General features: G+C 38.2%; 1 protein-coding gene across 1 annotated transcript; it reads left to right on the top strand.

Annotated features, from left to right (window-relative positions):
• The first annotated feature begins 232 nt into the window (after window positions 1–232).
• Window positions 233–22,840, top strand: LOC139725474 (NAD-dependent protein deacetylase sirtuin-2-like). The gene is made up of 15 exons (XM_071636549.1): window positions 233–345; window positions 5,163–5,216; window positions 6,106–6,258; window positions 7,755–7,796; window positions 8,558–8,664; window positions 9,189–9,314; window positions 10,366–10,495; window positions 11,464–11,529; window positions 13,322–13,377; window positions 14,629–14,705; window positions 16,054–16,105; window positions 16,785–16,852; window positions 19,680–19,746; window positions 20,505–20,867; window positions 22,727–22,840. Exons 1-15 carry the CDS (start codon window positions 330–332, stop codon window positions 22,838–22,840), a joined length of 1,491 nt encoding a protein of 496 aa, XP_071492650.1. The 5' UTR covers window positions 233–329.
• The last annotated feature ends 902 nt before the right edge of the window (window positions 22,841–23,742 follow it).

The following is a 23,742-nucleotide window of genomic DNA, read 5'->3' as shown; positions in this document are numbered from 1 at the left end:
TATTCTTGAATAGTTGATTTAACTATTCAAGCTTAAATTTGCCGACCTAGGGCCGTGAATTAGACGCAATCGAGAAGGGTGAGGTACCTCACCCAATTTTCCATAGAGACAGTGGTTAAGAACATCCACACAGCAATGGGTACTACAACCTTCCGTCTGTCTACGGAGGACAGCGTTAATGGCAAAATATAAAAGAGTCCTCCGGACAGACGGATCTTTCTGTCTACATCAACAGCAGAGCGGAAGCGAAGTAAATTTAGTGGCGTTTCATTCGGCATTTTGGTCATCAACGGTGAACTCTGGTGCATCGCGATCTGTCAGAAGGTGCCATGTCCGACAAAAAGGGTTTGTTCCATCTCAACTTCTGTGTTATTATTCATGTGTACAAATATAAACCATAGACAAACTGGCGTAGTATTCTGCTTGGTTACTACTCTACTAGCTGGGTATAATCGCTGGCAGACTGATAAGTGATACTCAGTACACGTACAGTAGGGTAGGGTGGCGCTGGCTCGACCCGTCTATTCTCGGTCGGCTTTTAGCCCCGCTCTCCCCGGTATCCGCCCTGGCCCTGAGCCTGGCCTGATGAGGTGCTTTCCTATCATCAGTGTTAAAATTTCTAAAGACCAACATAACACAGCAGGGCCCAGGGTGGAAAGCAGAGCAGGACATGCAGGACATCTGATAGTATTCTTTTCCATTCACATTGCTTGGTTCAGACTTGTTTGTCAATCAGAACAAAAGTAAACAAAGATGAAAGAAAGAGATGGCATTGGGCTTGACCGAAAGATTGGTCTGTCAGTAGGCCTATCTGGTCACCGAGGATAATATTATTAGAGTCTACCTCTGCCAAGGGATCAGGTTATGTTTTTGTTAATAGTAATACCATTGATTTGTGTGTTTGTTTGTTAGGGTTAGTTTGTCCGTGTGCAAAATAACTAAAAAAGTAGTTAACGAGATTGGGATGAAACTTGCAGGAAAGGTTGAGAATGACACAAGTAACAAACGATTAACTTTTGGTACCGGTAGTGATCTGAGAATTTTTTTGGGAATGTATAAAGGATTTTAGATATTTTGGCAGGTTGGGTCAATGAACTTGGGAGTTCAGGCTGCGTGTATGGTTTGCATGCACGCACTAAAGCGCGAGCTCTAGTTTCTGCTAGGGAGGCCAGCCGCGCCGTTTAGCAGCTGAAGGTCTATGACATAAAATAGTTCATGCTTTTATATCATCCCGACTTGACTTTGGTAATGCACTCATTTTTCAGCTACCACAATCTCAACTTTCACGGTTACAAAAATTGTGAAATTCAGCAGCCCGCATTGTTACCCTTGCCAGGAGAAATACTCACATTATCCCTGTTTTGTCCTCATTGCATTGGCCCATTGGTTACCTGTTGAATCTCGCATTGTATTTAAACTATTACTATTTGTTTTTCATTACATACACGGATCTGCCCCAGAGTACAATGTTAATTTGCTGACATTTTATAATCCTCCCAGATGTTTAAGGTCATCCGATTGTAGATTGCTTGTTGTTCCAAAAACAAAGAAATCATGGGGGGATCGGTCATTTGCACGTGCTGGACCTTACCTGTGGAATCAGTTGCCTCAAGCTATCTGTTACATTTCGATTGTTGCCTCCTTTAAAGTTGCCCTCAAGCTCATTTGTTCACAACCATTTTCCAGTAGAATTGTTATTATGATTTTTTTTTTCATCATCATTATTGTGTCATTCATTTTCATGTGCATGTTTGTGTAAGGATTTTTGTATTTCATAAGTTACTTCTTCTACTGCACCTTGAGCACGTTAGCTATGTGGAATTGGCGCATTATAAGTACCCTGTATTATTATTATTATTATTATTATTATTATTATTATTATTATTATTATCATCATTATTATTATTAATATTATCATTATTATTATAACAAAAGCTTCTATATTGGGAAATCAGATGGCTTTCAGCACACAGTGGTATGGTGGTGTATCCAATTACCGGACGCTTTTTTTGTGGCTTTAAAATCTGTACTTATACGGATAAGTACGGATGAAGTTTTGGCTAAAGGATGAAATTTCGGCTAAAAATAACATCACTTATTCACAGACTCCTGGAAATTACGAATTCACCCAACTTATGTCAATTGCTCGCTCCAGTTTTTAGAAAATATGCTTCAAACATATCCCTCTAAAAAAGTTGTCTTTTGGCGCGGTGCATAATCGCATTGTATTACTGGACGCGATGTTCGTAATCGAATAATTCTCGCTATCGCCAATGACGTAAAAAGTACCCGGATGTTGATTTAAGCGTCATTTACGGTGCATTATGGGATAGTCCGGTAGCAAAGTCACTTCCGTTCGTACGCGCGTGATACGTGACTAATGCTATTTACACACACAACCGACTGTATTCTACGTGTACTTCCGGTTTTCTCGACTTGAATTACAGCTTTAATATGATTTGAAATTTCTCCATTCTTAAGAAATTGCTGTTAATACGACTATTGGTTGTTGCTGCGAAGCTGCCATGTGTTGTTCGCACGACAATAAATGAAAAAAATCTGCAGAAATAGGACCCTTACTGGCATGCGAGACGTGACGTGGCCGCGTGGGTGAAGTTTGCGGGTGACTCCACAGCGCAGTATGTGCACGCGCGACTTACTAGTAGTGGTAGTATTATAGTAGCACTAAGTAGGCCTAGTGCCTACGTACATTTGTACGTACATTGTACTTACTTGGAAGAAATTGCTTCGGAGACAGGATAAGTTCGAGATCACTGTTCGTCCCGATTGTGTTCGCGACAATTCAACAGAGAACAAATAAAAAAAAAGATGGGCATTCCATGACGATATACTGTATATCCAGGTGGGTGAATATTTTCCAGCATATTTTCAGCGTATGCTGAGATGACTGATTTGTGATGTACGCCGTACCGGTATGTGTTAGCTTATGCGCTGCGCGTGCAGTAGTGGTGCATGCTAGCAAGGCCGGCCGCTGGCGGGGACTACATACAGTGTACGAGTATGACAGGCCTGGCCACTCGCTGGCTCGGGCGGTACAGCGGCCTACTGTACTAGTATCCGTGGTCGGCGCTGCGCTATAGGTAAGGTACACGTACGCGCACGCTAGCGTTGTGCAAATTATGACCCGCGCCGGAAGTGCCCTTGCTACCAAGTGCACTAAATCTTGACGAAAAAGCCACATCCGGGTACTTTTTACGTCATTGGCGATAGCGAGAATTGACATCTTTCGCACCTAGTCCTTGCACCAGAATCACAATTCATCCCACAAATTACCATACACATTCTCATTGAGTGGATGACATAGAAAAAATGGGCAAATGAGGCTCAAATTTTGTATTTTACGGTAAAATGTCTGTCTTGAACATTTCGAACAGTTCACGCAATAAAACCTTGTGAGAAATCAACAACTGGTCATAGACTCTACTTCAGTTTACGTGCTTTGTCTATGGGAGCTGCACGCGCGGGTGATGAGTTGCGGGCCCCTTAGCGCCCAACTATTCCGTGCATCGTTCGCGTTTGAGGACGATAGCTACAAATTTCCGATATCGATATGCATCTGGCTCCCAGGAATCCCCTGAGCTCTTATACACGTATGGGACTCGATTCCGTTTTTCTACAGAGGAGAGCAGATAAAGTAAATTTAAAAGAATGATTCAAGATAATATAAAGTTTTGGTACCGGTACCGTACCTCAAAAGTTTCCCTGAGTTTCCTTGTCTTAGTTTGTGTTTCAGGTTAAAGTACCTTTCATATTTAACTAACACTGTGAGACTTATTCGGCCCAAAGTGCTCTCATGTCTTAGTAATCATGCAATAATGGTTTCGTACATACGTGTATATTGATTGTCGCGGTACCGCGTCGAGTCAAACTAACGGCTCGTTCGAATTTTTCAGAGCCCGCTCTGCTCAGGTACGAAACCATTATTGCATGATGACTGAGACATGAGAGCACTTTGGGGCTAGTAAGTCTCACAGTGTTAGTTATATGAAAGGTACTTTAACCTGAAACACAAACTAAGACAAGGAAACTCAGGGAAACTTTTGAGGCACCAAAACTTTATATTATCTTTAAAGAATCCTCCAGACAGACACATTTTTCTGTCTAGCATTGGGCATAGCATCTTTGACCGTACCCAATGGTGGCTTCTGCAGCTATAGATTTTTTCTAGGCTAGGGTCTGACATAACATGTGAGAGGCTACTCTAGACACTATATGGGGAGACCGAGAGTGTTTTGGATGGCCCAACGTCTAGACAGTGTATTGTTGATAATAAGTTTAAATGTTAAATTGTTTAGTGGAAAAATGAGCAAAAAAGAAATGGGATTCCATTGGGAATCGAACCAGAGACCCCTGAATCCCGATGGAATCCCATTTTCTTTGCTCATTTTTCCACTGATAAATTATATTCATTTCTGGTCAGTTTTCTTCTGTTTGCATTTGGTATTTAAGTTTCACTGTTACATATAAAGAATACCTTGTACGTTTGGAGGTACATGTACATGCACCACCCCACCTTTGCGCAAAACACTCGGCCTATCTGATCTGGTCTTTAGCTTTGCCTTTGGAATAATATGGTACTCAATGATTGATCTACCCCAGTTTATCTGCATTCAGGCTAAGACCTAAACACCTCCTTATCCTATGTTGATTAACAATAGTAGGTCACAAGTACTAGTATGGTACAAGATTTTGCACAAGGTGAAAAATAGAGGTGCTCTATTCAATGAGGTGAAGCCAAGTGGAGTAGTGCACCTCATCTTTCATTGAGTAGCAACATGGAACTTAACTAGTCTTATTTCCTTTTTAGAGTCCCCCAAAACATGTCACAACCTTCAAAGGTGGTGCTGTGTTTACCTCAGACGATAGAGACTTTAAACCTACACTTGTACATGACACAAAGCATGGGTTTGGAATGAGTTTGGTATGAGTCTGAGGTAAATATGCTTAAAAAGAAAAAAAAGTCATATTTGATCTAATTATGGGCCTAGAAAAATCTTGTTGGAGCCAAAGTGGGCCTTAAAAGTAAAAAGATGTTTCAAGAGAAGCACGGTGGTAGAGTGTATTAAATGCTTTATAATCTAAAGCATCATTTACTATGAAATAAGAAAACTGAGACACCTTTTCTCTACTTTTAATGACAGAAGAAACAGCAGGAGTGCAAGGAGATGAAAGTGAGGAATCTGGAGCATCTCAGAGTAAGTAGAAACCTGTAGATTCTCTCAATGGATGGGGGAGAAAGGGTTTTTTATTTCTTGTTATGGTGCATATTAATGTGTTGTGATTTTTTTAGTTTTTTTTTAGTAGCCTTTTCTGTGGTCTTATTGTAATTTGAGATGTTGTTGCACAAGAATTATGAAACGATATATTATTTTTGATCATTGCAAGCTCAATTTCTCAAGAATAAGTGATTGTATTATCATAGTCAAAAGTTGTTGAGAATGGTGATGCTGTTACATATGTTCCTGTCAATTTCTTTGCATCAGCATCTCACAGAATTCTGAGGTTACTTTGCTTCTTATTTCCTGTTCATTCATATATCTGATGGAATCATGTGGTTACAAGCTCATGATTTATGCCATTTATGATTCATGATACTTCATGCAGTGAAATACAATGCACAGAAAGTGAATACAGAAATGACATTTTTCAATTTCATTAATGATAGAATGATAATTGCTCAACTCTTGACATAGATGTGAGTCACTTCACACTCAAGAAAGATCCCCCCTCCCCCAATTTAAAAATCTTCAGTAAAGATTCTGATCTAGGTAAACGGGCTAAAGTTGTGACTTACCATCTAGTATCTACATTGACTTTCTTCATTTTTATTTGTCGTTTTGCTTATTTTTATTAGCTCTTGCATAGAGTCTGTGTATACACACATGTACAATATGTTCATCAGAGGAGACAAAAATGGCATATTGTGAGCATATTATCAATGATAACTTCATACAGTGGACAATCAAGCTACATAAAAATTTCAGTAAGGTACACCATGTCACTGACAGTTCTGGTCTCAGTGTAACAAACCCATATTATGATATATCCCCCATTATCTGTGATGTTTTTGTTGGTGTGTTACAGTGGATGCATTGAGAGAGCTGTTTGGTAGGTTTGCCCTGTATGGTCGGGATATCGGTGACCCTGCCGCAGAGCCAGAGTCCAAGCCCAAGCCAGAGCAGCTGCTGAAAGAACTAACTGCACAGGGTGTAGCAGACTACATCAAGGAAGGAAAATGTGAGTTAATGATGGTTACCATCGTAACTACTAAATAGATCACATACATCTCTATCAACCCACAAAGTTAAAAAATATCACATTCCTGTAGTTTGGCACTGTTTTGTTTGTTTTGAATCATATACTTTTAAGTATATGTATCGCTAGAGTTTCATAAGATTAAGTAAAATATTCCCTTTCATTTCAGCCATGGTCCTTCATGTACAATTTTTTGTTTCAGCAGCAGATTTTTAAAGCCTCTTAATTGCTGAACTTATAGTTTGGGGTTTTTTTCTCACAAAATTGCATATTTTGTACATTCATTTCTGAGTTTGTGCAGGTTTAATGACTCTAGCCAGTTCCATACAATTTTCCTCCAATGTAGGATATGCAGTAAAAATTTGAGGGCATGATGATAACTTCTGCAGCAATTACCCTAAGACTTAGTTATTATTCAATAAATGTCTAGTGGCAACTGATGGCAGATCGATACTGCTTGTTAGCAGGGCAAGATCTGGAACTTACAGGTGGGATAATGATATGAATAATGCTGCATGCCAGCTTCCCAGCAAGGGTGATTCAATAGCTTTCGGTGATGTCACCCCTAAGAAAGTGCAATGAAATCTTGAAGGTAGGCATCTGTATGGCTCATGATGGTGTTCTGCCCACAGACTAATAACCCGTTGAGGACAAGTCCCAAGTATACTCGGGCAAATGTCTATGGGAAATGCGTGTTGTAGCAAAATCAGCCGGTCCTCAGCGAGTTAGGTTAATTCAGAAAGAACATAAAGAACAATTACTTTTAATTGTTTTGAATTCTTAGTGAAGATTACAGGTTATTTAGCTCTTGGTAGTGTATTAATGTGTAAATGTAATCCTACATTTCATTTCTTGTAATCTATAATATACAGTGCATTCCCGTTATAACGAAATGCTCAGGACTGGCAGTTTTCTTTCGTTATAACAAAATTTTGTTATAACCGAACAAATACAATATATAACGAAAACAAGCAAGCCACACATATATGATATTCAGTTTGTTGAACACTCGTCATACACTGGAGAGCTTTGTGAACAATAAAACAAATAGTTATTCAATTTCAGATTATTGTATTACAATAATGCAAGTTCAACTTGGAAACTGTGCGTGACACACCAAGCGAACACACAGTGATGTGACGCGTTCGCCCATGCAGAGGCGCTACAAATGCTTGTTCTGCTATAATGTATTTTCGAAAGCGATCCTCAATTCGTTATAACGGAGTACATTTCTTTTGTTTTTCTTTGTTAGTGGTGCTCGGAAAAGACTTCGTTATAGCGAAAATTTTGCTATAACCGTGTTCGTTGTAAGCAAATTTTGTACCATAGACTTTAATGCCGATAATTTTGGGACCAGAAGTTTTACTTCGTTATAACGAAATGTCATTATAACCGTGTTCGTTGTAATGGGAGTGCACTGTATAGATTTTACATTTATCAAAGTAATGTTTCTGTTTTTAATGATATCATCATTACAGGCAAGAATATCATTGTCATGAGCGGTGCAGGAATCTCTACATGTAAGTATATCAGTGCAAGATTGAAATTATTATGTAGATTGTCTGTTTTGCTTTTTATACTAACATATGCATTACTCTGTTTATATCCACCTTGTGTGCATAATGAAAGGACTGCCCTTGTGTGATAAAGCATTTTTCTCTACAGAAATAGTTTAAATATATGCAATGTATATTTTGCCCCATTGTGCTTTCCAATGCAATACATTTGACAAACCTGTAAAGTGAAAACAGGCTGATAAAATTGTCTTATCAATACAGTATTTCATATTCAGATTATTTTTCCTGGTGATGATGGTCCTGATGGTTATAGTTAGTGATGGATATGTATTACCTAGCGTTATCATTACTATCACTTTTCACCCTTTGTAGTCACAGAATAGTCTTCATCATCATAAGTATTTCTAAAATTACATTAAAAAAAATTACTATGAATAGTATTTCAATGATAATTATGTTACTCCAGGGCCCTGTTTCATAAAACTTGTTATCAGTGACAAGTTGTGATAGTTCTTACAAGCTACTGAAATCCTTGCGTCTGATTGGCTGAGAGCAAATTTGTCACAGAAATGTGGCAGTTGTCACTGAAAACAAGTTTTATGAAAAGGAACCCAAGACAGGAGAATGGCCCATATCACACTAAATTCTTTCCCTCTGTTGGTTGCATTAGATTTGTTTGTGTGTTTGATGTTTGTATTCATGTATGTTTTGACCTAGAAATGCTTTTTATTTCTTGCTCTCTGACCATGCTCCGTAATTAATAGCTGCTGGGATCCCAGACTTTAGGAGCCCGGGGACTGGTCTCTATGACAACCTACAAAAGTATAACCTTCCCAATCCACAGGCAATATTTGAGATTGGCTTTTTCCAGGTAAGGAGATGTGGACTGGTGTATTCTACTCAAAGTAATTGGGATTAAATGAAGAAAAAGATGATTTTAATGGTCAACATGTCATATTGTAAATTGAGAATGTGTGTTGTCAATAAGTTCATGGAATGAGAACAGTTCTGGATAAAATTTCGTATGTGTAAATGTAAACAAAATTTTGTAGAGTGTTGGACCTTAAATGTTTAGTGAAGTGTAGACTCTTTCTGAATTCAGAGAAACCTGTCCTCTTGTTGTGTTTCTTTGATTTCTTTAGGGTTTTGTTCAGCAAATAAAGACTATTGTATCATCTTTTGAATTTGCATTCATAATCCATGCACCACTTTTTCATCATCTCTTTGTGAAACTACACAGACATGTCTTGTGTTTGCACAGTATCACATAAATGAAAATCAACCTAAAATTATGATTTATGTGTGTGTGTGTGTGTGTGTGTGTGTGTGTGTGTGTGTGTGTGTGTGTGTGTGTGTATTTTATGTGTTTGTCTTTTTATTCCTGAATTGAAACAGGAAAATCCAGAACCTTTCTTCACGCTGAGTAAGGAGCTGTTTCCTGGCAAGTTTCATCCAACACCTTGCCATTTCTTCATTCGTCTCCTCCACGAAAAGGGGCTCTTACTACGACACTTTACGCAGGTTTGTGCAACTCAGCTGTTCCATCTTCCCCCCTTAACTCTACATTCCTCATGTTTGACCAGATAGATCTGTTGTATTACATACCTGTACTCCCATTTCATGCAAACATTTGTCTCGGGTACTGGTACTGTTCCTAATAACGCTTACTAGATGCTTTTCCAATGTTGCATCATCACAAGTATTGAAATGGAATGAAAGTCAGTAGAAACACATGATTTTAATAGCTTGCTAAAAAAAAAGGGGGGGGGGAGGTATCCAACCCCTGCATACTTTAGTAAATTTAGATATTGTGGATCCGGATCCAAGCAATTGTCTTCCCCTCAATTACAGAGAAGACAACTTCCATGCCTACAAATAGAGGAGACGATGTCATTGCTTTGTCTGTATTAAAGCTTACCTTCATTTGAAAGCAGTGTAAGATTTTAAACTTGTTTAACCCATCCCAGGTTATATGGATATATATGAATAAAATGAAATGAATAAATAAATAGATAAATAGATGAATATTATGATTATTAGTTATGTCAATGTCGTTATTAGCTTTGATACACATCTGCTAATTACCGGTAGGTAAATTTTTATCTGTTGAGGATGAGCTGATTTTGCTGTAGCGCATGTTTCCCTTAGACATTTGCCTGAGTATACTTGGGACTATGCTTGATCAGGTTAAGGGACCACTTGGGGAAATCATTTAGCAGTCAACATTCAATGTTGCAGTAGTTACATAAAACATCCTTGAAAAAAAAAATTGAATCTATTTTTCAAATTTTTTCTTCAGCGCTTAGAAACGTTGTAATAAGCGCTTTATAAATGATATTTATTATTATTTATTAATGGGGCTTCAATATACAGGCACACCCATTCTGATTCAGTTGGCTTGCTGCAATATGAAGTCAGCATCTTAAAACGCAAGACTGCTACCATTGCTGCTTCATGCTCGTACTGTATTATATTCTCATCACCAGTGAAAAAAAAAAATATATATGAGCTAGCAGTTTCCATATGAATCTACATTTTTCCAACATTTGGCTCGTTTTTGTGTATTGTCTAGAACATTGACACTCTAGACAGGGTCGCGGGGGTGCCAGATGAGAAGATAATGGAGGCACACGGTTCTTTCCATGTGGGACACTGTTTGAACGCCGACTGCAGGAAGGAGTACTCAGAGGAATGGATGAGAGGTAGGAAATTGAAAACAGATGCGGACTTTGTGTCATGTTCAGTTAAAGCCCAAGGATATTTTGTTTATGAACTTGTAATCATGATGAATGGACAGAAAATTGATTTGAATTGTTGTTTTGCAGAAATATAAATTCCCATATATCATATTGGCAGTTCCTTGACCAAACTTGGGTACAAATATCGAAGAAACTTGAAACGTTAATGTTGATCTAATAACTACCAACATAAAAATGGGTATTGTAGGTTCAGAAAAATTGAGAATAAAGAAAATGTTTGATAAAAATGGGGAACTTTTCCATCACCCTTGGGCTGCGTGGCCTTAACAGCCATCTCCATGTGAGTCACTCAAAACATTTGACACATCATACAGGTCCTTGCGTGATGTTTTAAAACTAACCTCAGTGTTACTCTTAATCTTAAAATCTGAATTAGATAATTGTAAAAGAATTGTGGGCCATTATGTGGGAGTGTAATCCCATGTTGGATGTGTGTGTGAGTATATGTTTGTCTGTCTGTTGTGTGTATGTGTGTGTGTCCGCATGGCTTTGTGCTCCCTCTTTAGCTCCTTGAAAAGGGAGACAATGAGAAAACTGCAAAAGGAAAAAAAAAAATCTGATGTCTAGAGAAGAAATTTTTGTGTAAGTATGGACTGTCTCACATACATGAAGACATGATCACACATTGGTTTTGGCGTAATTCATGTAATTTAATCGTCCTGCAGACATTTTGCATTTTCTTGTCAAAGTTCCTTCTTATACAGGGTGATGTTGCTGTTCGGAGGGTAGTAACAAGTATGATTTGTACAAGAACCAGCAAGCTGTATACTACATGAATGTACACCATACGTTGTGAATTGTCTTTTGATTTTAAGTGCCTATTTCCATAATGTCTGCCATGTAAAATGTATGGAATAGGAAATATATGAATTTTCTAATCAGATTGATGTTTTTGTTTTTTTTTCTTTCAGAAAAAATCATGGCGGACTTGGTGCCAAAGTGCAAGGCATGTGAAACCGGTGGTGTAGTAAAGCCAGGTGAGTTACCACCATGAAGTCCATGCCCCTATATCAATCTATGGAATGGGTAGGGGTCATACTCATAAGCAGTGAAACTACCGTGTCCAACACCTCATTCATATGTAACATTTAAATCTCAGTGTAATTCATGGTACCCCATAGAAACCACAAACACCCCTGAATAGGTTAAGTGATTAACAAACTGCTAAACAGATACTGTATATTATGTAACTTTGTGCATGCCATATTCAAGCAAATATTAATCTTCATGACACATAGGTGGTTTGTGTGAGGTTCTCCCACAGCTTTTTCTGAACTGGCAAACACTGATAAATGTAAAACAGAGTGAAGATGAGAAAAGAATTGGAAAAGGTGAATAGTTTTTAACCATATAAGTGCATGTATAAGTAACCTGATTTTATAGTTTTGTGTCAAATGTAGCAGATATACATACTTGATATGTGATTTCACAGTTCTATGCAGAACATTTATATAATGTGGATTGGCCTTGAGGGGGATACAACATTTATTGCCTGACTAGAATTCTATCGCTTGAGTTGAAGACTAGGGAAATACAATTCTAGTGAGGGCAATTCATGTTGAATCCCCTGAAAGTAGACAGTCCATATCATTGTTATTACCAATTTTACGCATCTTGAGCGGTAACTTCGATCATTACAATGTAAACTTTCTGATTTACGGTAACAAATTTCCACTCGGCGCCAGGTCGAACCCTACACCACTGCGCTCAACTACACCAACATGCGCCTGCGTGCACACAATCCTATGCCTAATTCAGGTATGCAGTGAACGTAACAGCCGGCTCACCAAAGTGATTTTCAGCTCTCACAGTCGCAGCGATCATCCTCTATTTTTACGTGCTAACGTATGGGAATTTGCCCTCTGTCGCAAAACTCAGGTATGCTGTGCGCATAACAGCCAGCGCACACAGTCAGACGCATGCCTACATACGGTGCAGCGATCGTCCTCTAATTTTACGCGTTAACGTATGGGAATTTGCTCTACATTGCAAAACCTTTGTGTGAGAAACTCTCGTCAACAGCAAATTTTCATCACCGGGAGCTCAAGTGCCCAGATGTTAGTGGTTTGTGCATACCTTGGTGATTGACCGGAATGTTTACATGTAAAGTTAATGGTGAAACCTGCAAGAAGAAAAATACCCACTAATATTGCCCGCCGGAAACTGGTGGTTTCCTGATCAATCAAAATACCAACTACAATTGCCCAGTAAAACTACCTTGTATAGGTAATAATCATATTTATCTATGTTGGAAATGTAAAACATGGAAATACTAAGGAATACATCAAAATGAGTTTGAGAAGTTATTATTTCTAGTTTCGAGTGTTTTGTATTACAATTGTAAGTTGTGAATTTATAGTCAATTTGAGATGAGAATCACATGGATTTTATTTGATTCTGCCAACCATTTCCATAGTAGAATAATCTTGGTTTCTTATAATCTTTTTGTTTCTCCACAACACTATTTTATAGTTTAATTTATATTATGAAGAGTTTGATCACAAAATGCATCAAGCAACATTCTAAATTAAGTCAATTATCAAATAGGGCAAAATAAAACCTTTCCAGTGGTACACCATGTACCTCTTTTCTAATATAACGAGGAATATTCTCATATTTCTGATTAAAATTGCCCTTTATTTTCTTATTATTTAATATTTCTGTTAGCACTTCTAATTTGCAAATATCTCAAATCGACAAAAATGGAGTTAACTCAATTTGCAACCAAACTCTTCATATGTCTTTCTGCTTTTCATGTTCTTTGAGTAGACATCGTCTTCTTCGGTGAGTCCCTCCCGGTCAAGTTCTTCCCACTTGTGATGCAGGTAAGTCTTCCTTTAAAGTCACAACATACCATTAAAAGTGGAAATTTTTGCGCAATGATATTTTGCGCTCGGCTGCATAAGTTGAATTATGCTTGTTTTTAATTTCGCAGACAACATGGCAGTTGAGTGACTGCTTCAAGCAAGTCACTGCTGCCATACAATTGTAGCTGTTAAAGGCTTTGGCAGCATATGCTGTAAAAGGTAACTGGTCTGCATTACAACAGCATATTCACACACTATACAGGACTAGTGAACATAAAGAAAACTTCAAATAACATATTGGTAACAGTTATCCCCTACAAACTTTTAAAGTTTATGCAGTCAATGTTGCAACTACCGGTATCCCTGAATTCAGAAGAACAAAATCGTACACATACTGAAACACGAGTGCAGCCTAATCTGGCAAAAGACCTGTTGTTAGCTACCTGATTGCATAATTTAAGCGTGCATTCAGTGTGCTTGCAAAGATAACAAGCAAAAGATTTGGGAACTTTTCTTTTCGTACCAGTTCCATGTCGCAAATATATGCAAAAATTTCCACTTTTACAATGTGCTATGCACACCGTGGCCTACCATGCAGTAGTACAAAAAAGGGCTCCTGAAATAAATGTTGGAAATGGGTGTTTTTGCATGCTAAGGACTGGTTGGTTATACCATTGTGCCAGGAGTAGAGGCTATTAACCTATCTCCCCCTCTGAAGTCTCGATGAGGAAGTGTGCTTTTATTGAAGAAGGCTGTGTTATCCTCAAGAGAAAGCTATGTTGAATGAGATCAGAGCAACAGATAAGTGGCAATTTGAGCAAAATCAGTGAAGTTCAAAGAAAACTGTGACAGTGCTATTGTCAGTGAGTCATTTTAGATACCTAGGAAACCTCAGGATATCCGTCTTAGTCACATGTCCGTGATAACGCTCGTCAGAAATTTATTATTCATGTACATAGAGAGATAGATTTGTTATTTTTTACTTTAACCCGTTGAGGACAGTTTGATTTTGCTACAACATGCATTTCCCATAGACACTTGCCCGAGTATAGTCGGGACTCGTCTTCAACGGGTTAAAGACTACTACTTGTGATGACACTCTTAGAATGTTTTATGTGGATTCACAAACACAAGACAGTTTTAACAATACTGGTAGTTTCAGATTACTAGTAGTAGCATTGCTGTTGTTGTCCTGTCTCTCTCCAAGTTTGACAGCTTCATGAAAGTTCCTTTCCAACAGTCTTCTTTTCTGTGTATTTTGTTCACAAGGATTTCCCAAAGTGTGACTTATTACTAGTGATGGGGACATCACTAGTTGTGCAGCCATTTGCATCACTGATTGACAAGTAAGTAACAAATGATGCTGCTATTAAAAAAAAAGAGATGTCTGAAACTGTAGCACCTGTCACATCAGTGTCAAATGTAGAAGATGAAATACCTGGTATTAATCATGATTAAAGGCACATGGACCCGGTGGTTTAGTCGAATGTGTACGCGGGCGCTAGGCGCAAGTTTCCAGTGGAGACCTATGCTATCGACCTCTTTAGCGCTTACGCGTTGACCCATTTCCACAAGTCCGATCCACTGTAGTAAGTGGTCCGATCACAGTTCGGCTCATGATTCGGCTGAGGGGGATGACAGCTTTAGCAAACTTCTTTTGTGACGTCGTACTAAGAAGCACATAAGCATACACCCTGGCATCACTAGAGACTGTGTGATGCGCAGAGAAGACAACGAAGGCAACGTTACCTAGCAACACCTACGCGCTTTACACTTGAGGATAGCTAATCTTCAGCAATCTATGTATCAATGCTACTGTGATCGGCAGTATCATCCAACAGCGCCCCCACACCCACGGGTCTATGCACCTTCAACTTGTTGCCATGAGAGAAATTGTAGATATGTGCCAGGACTTTTGTGTTCATACAAAGAGCTACCTGTATATAAGAAGTACATGTATCCCCCAGTACGTCTTCTGGGAGGATACCTTGGATTTCAGCAGTGTTATCCTGCCAAGTCCCTTTTTTGTGCATGTTAGTGGCCATATTTCCTTACAGATTCTATTTAAATGTGGTATGATTGTTTATCATTTATTATAATATCTTCCTGCTCATTATGGTGTTAGCGCCCTCACTTGTTGTATCTTTGTCTGCCAAAAAAGTTTGATTTTATAGGGTCTGCTTATATTTGCTCTACTAGCTACAATTCTTGATGGATTTTGTACAGAGGTTTAGCATAGTCATATTCTCGTGCCCCCAATGTTCCACCTTTTATTGAATGAAAAGCCGCCACCGCGTTACATTTCTTGTGTGTGCTCTACCATCCACACTTTGAGATGGTTTTTTGTTTGCCAGTTTGTTTTGAATGATAATTTGCATCCTGGTTAAATTTTTGTTACCAAACTAAAGAACATGCTGGTTATCAGACATTTCATCTACTTGGGTATCATAGAATAAATTCAAACTAAGGTGCTGATATTGCAGCTGCATAGAAACACTTCTTTTTGTAGGATGAACTCATAAATGCAAAAGTATCTTTGTTCACACTTTGTGAATAAAGATAGAAACCAGGTGACAAACCATACTTAAAATTCCCATTCTAAGGATTTAATGGCATCATAAATGCTGTCATGAAAATATTACAGTGTATATACTAAAAGATTCAATTTGTTTTGATGTTTTCATATTACCACAGAGTGCCTGAGACAACCCCAAGGGTGCTGATAAACAATGAAAAGACAGGACAGGTAAACAACAGTACTTTTTAACATTTTAATTCAATGCATGAATACTATGATATATGTATAGACAAGCAGTGTGTGGATGAAAGCAGAGATATCTGTTTTACAAGGTTAGTGTCAGCCAGAAGGAAATTTTTCTTGAGTTGTGGAAATGGAAATTATAACTTTGATATGAAACATTATTGAGTTCCAATTAGATCTGGTAACATACACGTACATTTGATTGGTATCGTAATTTTTAATTTTACCTTAAGTGACACTGAGAAGTCTTCATCTGTGATGTACTACAAAAATGTACATCAATCCTAAATGCCACCATAGTGAAAGCATATTAATAATTGTCACGTGCCCGACAGAAGGGCCCTAGCAAGGTTACATTGTGCAAGCCTTAGGGCCCTTCTGCCGGGCAGGCAACAATATTTTTGTTCGTAATCATGAGCAATCGGGGCCCGTTTCATAAAACTTGTTATCAAAAACAAGTAATGCTAGTTGTTATAAGCTACTGAAAACCTTGCATCTGATTGGCTGAGAGCAAATTTGTCATGGAAATGTGGCAGTTGTTACTGATAACGAGTTTTGCGAAACAGTAGCCAGGAGTATTTACAAGATTTGTGATGATAATCAAGATTATGATACCTCATACATCACTCAGACTTAAACATTCTTTGTGCTCATTACACCACAGACTGATCCCCTGATGATGATGCTTGGTATGGGAAGTGGGATGGACTTTGATTCTGATAACAAGTACAGGTGAGTTTCGAACATTCAAATGCCTGGTAGAAATATATGAAATCAAATACACTCAGCAAAAAAAAGAAAGTAAACACTTTTTTGAGTTCATAATTTTCACAGAAGATTTTGATGAAAATCAATGTATTATATACCATATTAAAGGTAATTTAATTGGCTACTAAGCTCATAGGTTGATTGAAAAGAAAACTTTATGCATGAGTGAGCACATTCGTTTTTGTCCTCCAAGGCACAAAATTAAAAATTGCAAAAATTGACATGTTCTCTTTCATTTGCAAATGCCCTTCACGATAACATTAACAACAAAAGACCAGTTTAACACAATGAGAGACATGAATAAAATAGCAAAAACAAGTTTTCCTTCTCTTTATCTCTTTATAACCTCTAAGAAAAGCAAAGTGGGAAACTAAAGGGGGAAAATAAGAATTTTCTGTCAAATCAAACTTCAAATGACGTAGGGAATAATAAGCACACAGATGATTGAATGAGCAGAATGTTTTTATCTATTTCTTTTAATCTAGTGTTTTAAGAATTCATGAGACAAATTCAAGAACCAAACAATATTTACAATTTCCTAATTTGAAAAAAAAAAGCTCAAATTTTTACCATTTTAGTTAATAATCACTTCTCTTATTTCATTTGAATTTAGATTTGACATAAGATTCTTTATTTTCCTCCATTATTTTTTAGCTTTCATTAATCATTTGGGCTTTAAAAATATCATAGAGATCAAAGGTTTATTTTTGCAACTTAATTCATGTTTTGTTTTGTGTGAAATTTGTTGTTTGTTCTTAATGTTCTATAGAAGAGCACATACGCATGAATGACAACTTGTTCAGTTTTGCAATTTTTACTTTTGTGCCCTGGAAGAGAAAAACAAACATGTTCACTCATGCGTGAAGTTTCCCTTTTTGTTGACCTACCAGGTTGATAGCCAATTAAATTACCTTTGATATGGTATATAATACATTAGCTTTCAGCCAATATTCTATGAGAAATATAAACTTGAAAAAGCGTTTACTTTCTTTTTTTGCTGAGTGTATAAAGAGAATTCAACATATTTTTCACTTTTTGAGCATGATGAAAGAGCACTTGACTCTACCTCTTTCAAAAAGCAGGGAGATTGATATTGCCCTTAACATAATTATGTCAGTAACAAGTCAAGGGACTGTGTACTTTTCATAAAAAATGAAGTTTTGTTGTTTTTATTTGCTTATATCTTCAAATTTTCCACTGATGTGTTCTCCTGATATTGCGTCATTCACTCAATCCACATGTATATAAAGGTGAACTTGTCCTTTTACAGTAAAGAAAAATCTCTCGCTCCTGTAATCTCCCTCACTCATTGTATTAAATGTCTCCTCTCTCCCTCTTTGTCCCCATCGTTTTTATGCCTCCGCCACAAAGTGGTGCCGGAGGCATTATGTTTTCGGGTTGTCCATCCTTCCATCCGTCTGTAATAAATTTTGTGGACAGCGTAACTAAAAAACCTTTTGAGGTATCCTAATGAAACGTGGCATGTATGTGTATCAGGGGGTGAAGTTGTGCCTTTTAACTTTTGGGTGCACATGCTCAAGGTCAAAAGGTCAAAGTCAAATGCTTAAAATTTCACTATTTCCCCCATATCTATGCAGTGCCTGAAGATATTTTCTTGAAACTTAAGCGCTTTTTACACTTGTAAATATTTGCTTAGTCCCGTACACCGGTGGGGCTAAAGGGGGGGGGGGGGGGGGGGGGGGGGGGGGGGCCTTAGCCCCACCGGTGGTACGGGACTAAGCAAATAGCCCCACCGATAATCCCGTACTATCTGGCCCTGCAAAATAGCAGGGTTAGCACCGCAATTGCGGTGCCAAGCAAGTGAGTGTAAACAGAACGAAAAAATAATCCGGGGCTAAGCGACGGAGACGAAGTCCGACCCCCACTGACCAATCAGAAACGAGGTCATCAAGTGCTGCCGGTGCGTGCGTGTACGCGTACAGTGCACAGCGTAATCATGAATATTCATGTGGTTTGGAAAGTACCGGACTAAGAAATACAAGTGTAAAAAGGTCAATTTTCTCCCAAGATATTTTCATAGAACATAGTATATATGCATATACTGACTGGCAGTGATTATCGAGGGAATTTGGGGTTCATGGGGTCAAAGGTCAGGGGGTCAAAAGTCAAGGGCAAAACTTCAAACTTTTACTTTTCCCCTCATATTTATGCAATGCCAGCAGGATTTTTTTTAAAACTTGAAGTATGCATGTATAACCCAATACAGATTCTCTGGGAAGGTCTTTTTCCCCAAAAAGGTCAAAGGTCAAAGATCAAGTGAAAGTGCTAAATTTACTTCTTCCTCCATATCTCAGAAGTGGCTCAAGTTATCTTGAAACTTCGTACATGTTTATGCAAATTCTGCCTGACAGTGATTCTCTTATGAATTTTAGGGTCAAAGGCCGGATGAAAATGGTAACAATGTACTATTCAATACATAAATTGCACTTTTTCTCCATACCTTGAAAATTACTCAATGCACAAACTTATGAAAGGGTCAAGGTGAACTTAAAGTCCTTAAATCCCCAGACACATGGTCTCCTATGCATCCAGTTCAACCTAGGTCAAGGAAGGTAAACATTTAACACATTTGTGACAAACATGTCATTTTAATATTTTGCCACTTTTGTGAAAATGTGTTCGTACATTGTCCACATGTACTATAGACCTATTAGGGGAATCATGCATTATGGCGGAGGCATACCAGTCGCCATAGCGACATTTCTAGTCTGTAGTGTCTCCTTTCTCTCCCCCCTTACTCTCACTGTCCTGTCCCATTGCACCACATCAGGGATGTGGCCCTCCTTGGATCATGTGATGATGGCTGTAAGAAACTCGTCGAGCTGCTTGGCTGGAAGGTAAGCTTGACCTTCATTCTGAAAAATTTACGATCCTTAGCCACAAATGTCACACTCTGGTCCCAGCAATAATTCACAAGCCTATAAATGGGAGCAGAAGTTTCTGTAGAATCGACTAAAGTGACTGGATGGTACTGGCTCACACATTCATATCTTTTTGTTTTTCTTCCTTATTTAGTTTATCTGTACTGCTAGCAGAGAAAAATATTTTTCCAAAAGTGACCCACAGTTAACTGGGGAAAACAGATCATATTCAGAATTGTAGTGATAGAGTTTGGGCCCAGGTTTGTTCCTAATAAGGAAAAAGAAGTAAATGCACACAAGAAATACCTTTTTGAAGGTAATAGTTTGGTCACAGCTTATTGTTTGATATGATGTCATGGAATCAGCCAGTCTTCTTGTTCTTGCGCTCAAGACTAGGGTATTTTGCCTTATTTTCTTTCTTTTTTAAAAATCTATTTCCTTCTCCTGCCCTATGGCTCTGTTCTTATAATATGTACCTGAATCTGAAATATTATGCAATTGTTTTAATCATTGTATCCGTCATATATTTACCTGTTCTGTGATGATTTCTCTATGATCGAGAAGAGGAAAAATAGTTTTGAATGTCATAGTCCGTGATTAACTCTTCTACTCAGTGTAAAAATGGAGGATGAACATGTAGAAACTATGTACTTCTCTAGTACCATATGATGATATGATATTGTAAATTTCCTTTCACATTTTCCATCCACCAACATCCACATTACGCCATGTAGAAGGAATTGGATGCCCTGCTCAGGAGGGTTGGGAAAAATCAGTCTGGAACAAGTAATGTTGGCAAAGGCGGAGGCTCTACCAAATCAGTCACCAAAGCAATGTCTAACAAGGCAGCTACGTCTAAATCTGTTAACAAGACCTCTACTGGTGTTTCCACCACAAAATCTCCTACCAGGAGTGCCAAGAGCGCTTCACCATCACTAGCTGTTTCCAAAACAGCATCCCCCAAAGCGCCTGCCGCAAAGTCCGCCTCAAAAAATTCGGCAGATGTTTTGGCAAAGAAGTCTGGCGTGTCCACAAAAGTTGTCAAACCTTCTTCTGGTATTCCATCAGGAGCAGGGTCCGATACCAATGTGCCAAAAGTTGGTCATGCGAAAAAATCAAGCCCCAAGAAATCTAACGCTAGTGGGGGGACAAAATCTGGTGCAAAGCAAACTGCTAAAAGCGCTTCAGCCTCTCAGTCTGCCACAAAGACCACAAAAGTGGCTTCTGCATCAAAGTCGGTTACAAAGACTTCTAAGGCTGGTTTAAAGGGATCATACAGTTTTGGTTGAGACCTTATTTCAAGTTTCTAGCATTTTTGGGTGAAATAATGAGAAACCTCTTTTGAAATATGAAAGAGCACATAATTCTATGAGGAATGCAATGCTTATTTGATGAAAATTGGTTTTGAAATGGCTGAGATATCCAAAAAAGAGCAATTCTAATAGAGTGTGGGACCCACACTTTATTACGATTGCTTTGTTTTACTCTGTTTTTGGATGTTTCAGTCATTCCCAACCCGATTTTCATCAAATAAACTTTGAATTCCTCTTAAAATGGCATGTTCTGTACTATATCATAAGTGTTTTCTTGGTATCTCGCAAAAAGTTAAAAGCCCAATTCTCATCTCCACCAATACTGTACTATCCCTTTAAAAGTTAAGTCTGCTAGTAACCCAACTGCAAAATGATCATCAGAGGCACTTAGGGGAGGAGATATCTGCCAGTTCAACTAATGAAAACAAACAGACAACTAGATTGTTTGCCATTTTCAAGCATCTCTTAACTTTGATGTTAAAGTTACCACTAAAATTCATTAGGTGGCAACACTTTCTACCACAAAACCTGTAGACATTTCAGCAACAAGGTCGAAACTTGATGGATGATTTTTGAGGCTGAAGAAAGAATCAACATCAAACTTTCAGTCAAACCAAGATAAATTACTCAGTCACATTTCATGCCTTCATATCATATACCACTTCTCAGCATAAAAACACTGCTCCACTATGTGACAATCAGCACAGTTCCATACAGAGACTAGGTGAAACTACTGGAAATTTTCAATTCAGTCCTGTGTACACAGAACAATCAGGTACTTAATGGCAAGCATGCTATTAAAACCATGTGTGTGGAGACAACTTGTTGATAATGTCCATTAGGTAAATTCCTATCTCGCCAAGTTTACATGCATGATCATCGGTGAATCTTTAGGTAAAGACCACCTGCCTATTATGTATACTTGATAATAGATCTTGTGATATAAACAGTCTCCATTTTACTAGTTATACATTATATAACTAGAAAAGCACTCTGAGAGCGCAGACCTCCGCCAAGCATGCAGCTCATTTCCACCACTGATCTTGTCCTTCCATAGAGATATCAGTGATTTCCATCCATACATACTTACAGCATTGTGTGCTGAAAGTCGCCCAATTTCCCAATATAAAAGCCTTTGTTACGTCATAAACCCTCAGCTGCACAGCGCGCCTCGCCCTAGCAGCAACTAGAGCACGCACTTTAATGCGCGTGCAAACCTCAAATACGTGCAACCTGAACTCCCAAGTTCATTGACCCTACCTGCCAAAATACCAAAAATCCTTCATAAATTCCCCCAAAATTCTTGGATCACTGCCAAAAGTTAATCGTTTGTTATTCGTGTCATTTTCAACCTTTCCTGCAAGTTTCATCCCAATCCGTTAACTACTTTTTGAGTTATTTTGCACACAGACAAACGAACTAACTAACTAACGAACTAACAAACAAACCAACGGTAACGAAAACATAACCTCCTCTCTTGGCGTAGGTAAATATACATGTATATGTATGTGTATATATATATATATGTACACAGTGTATGCAGAAAAAATGAACAGGTACACAGCCACACACACAAACTCTCATGCAATAGTTGTCATGCTTTTCTCATCACATCCCTCCCATTATCACTCCACATCATGCAGAAGGAGTTCGATGCACTATGTGAGAAAGGTGCTGAGCAGAAGGCAGAGGATGCCAAGACTGCATCGGGGGCAGCTGCCGAGGCATCGTCAGAAGACACAAAAAAAGAACCGTAGAAGCTCCCGTGATTTACGGAGCAGATATCTATTTCAGAGTGAGATTCATAAAACTACTAGGTCACATCCAAGATTCATTCTTTTATGATGTATTCTCTTTTGTTGATCCTTTTATGTGAATTTTAAAGTCTTCTATAGATTTATAATGGTGCTTACTCTGACATGATTATTTGATTTAAGTGATATTTCATGTGCATCATAGAATAAAAGCTTGCATTGTTTTATGATCTTGTGCTGAGATATATTGTCAAGAAATATGAGAAAATATAAAATTGAGAGATATTTGTAGGGACAGTATTTTTTAGAATATATTTATACTCTTGCAATAATTGACATTCTCAAATGTATATTTGAAAATATCATAAAACTTGTTTGCATTCTTCATTGCAAATATAATTCCTGAAAGTCAGCGGGATGAAAAATATACTGAAATGTAGAATCAAAGTTGCCATATGGGTTGGCAGTAGGGGGCTTTTAATAGATTTGTGACACGGATGCTAAGATGACAGTCGTGTGGACTGTTCTCCACTCTCCTCCTTGTGTTGTAAAGTAGCTTTAGATTTCGCAAAGACGCAGCCTATACAAAGTAAAATGGCGCCCCCACATGTTGTTTGTCATCATTGCATCAAGTGGCTCTCTGCGTCATGAATTTCAGCCGATGTTAAAATGGCCCAGAACCGTCGTGAAAGCTATGTAAGTATATAGCTATAGCTATATAACCATATAGTGATAGGCAGTCTTGCACATGCGCAGAACAGTTTTTTTATTCCTCTTAAAGTCCACGATTGCAAATCTAAAACTTCCTAATATAATCTCAGAGAGAGGAAGAATTTTATTATATACTGTAAAACTAGGAATGTTCACATGCATTTAAATTTCGCGAGAGCCAAGATTCGCGAAAT

The sequence above is a fragment of the Diadema antillarum genome, unplaced genomic scaffold, assembly GCF_040938485.1.
Source record: "Diadema antillarum isolate AM-2024a unplaced genomic scaffold, OU_Dant_1.0 seq00000043_RagTag, whole genome shotgun sequence".
NCBI classification, from domain to species: domain Eukaryota; kingdom Metazoa; phylum Echinodermata; class Echinoidea; order Diadematoida; family Diadematidae; genus Diadema; species Diadema antillarum.
Note: the sequence above shows the minus strand (reverse complement) of the source record. Positions and strands in the feature narration are given on the sequence as shown.

Coding starts and splice junctions, on each gene's coding strand:
- LOC139725474 (XM_071636549.1), top strand. Junction 11,530..13,321: donor CGGTGGTGTAGTAAAGCCAG/GTGAGTTACCAC, acceptor TTCTTTGAGTAG/ACATCGTCTTCTTCGGTGAG. Junction 16,853..19,679: donor GATTCTGATAACAAGTACAG/GTGAGTTTCGAA, acceptor GCACCACATCAG/GGATGTGGCCCTCCTTGGAT.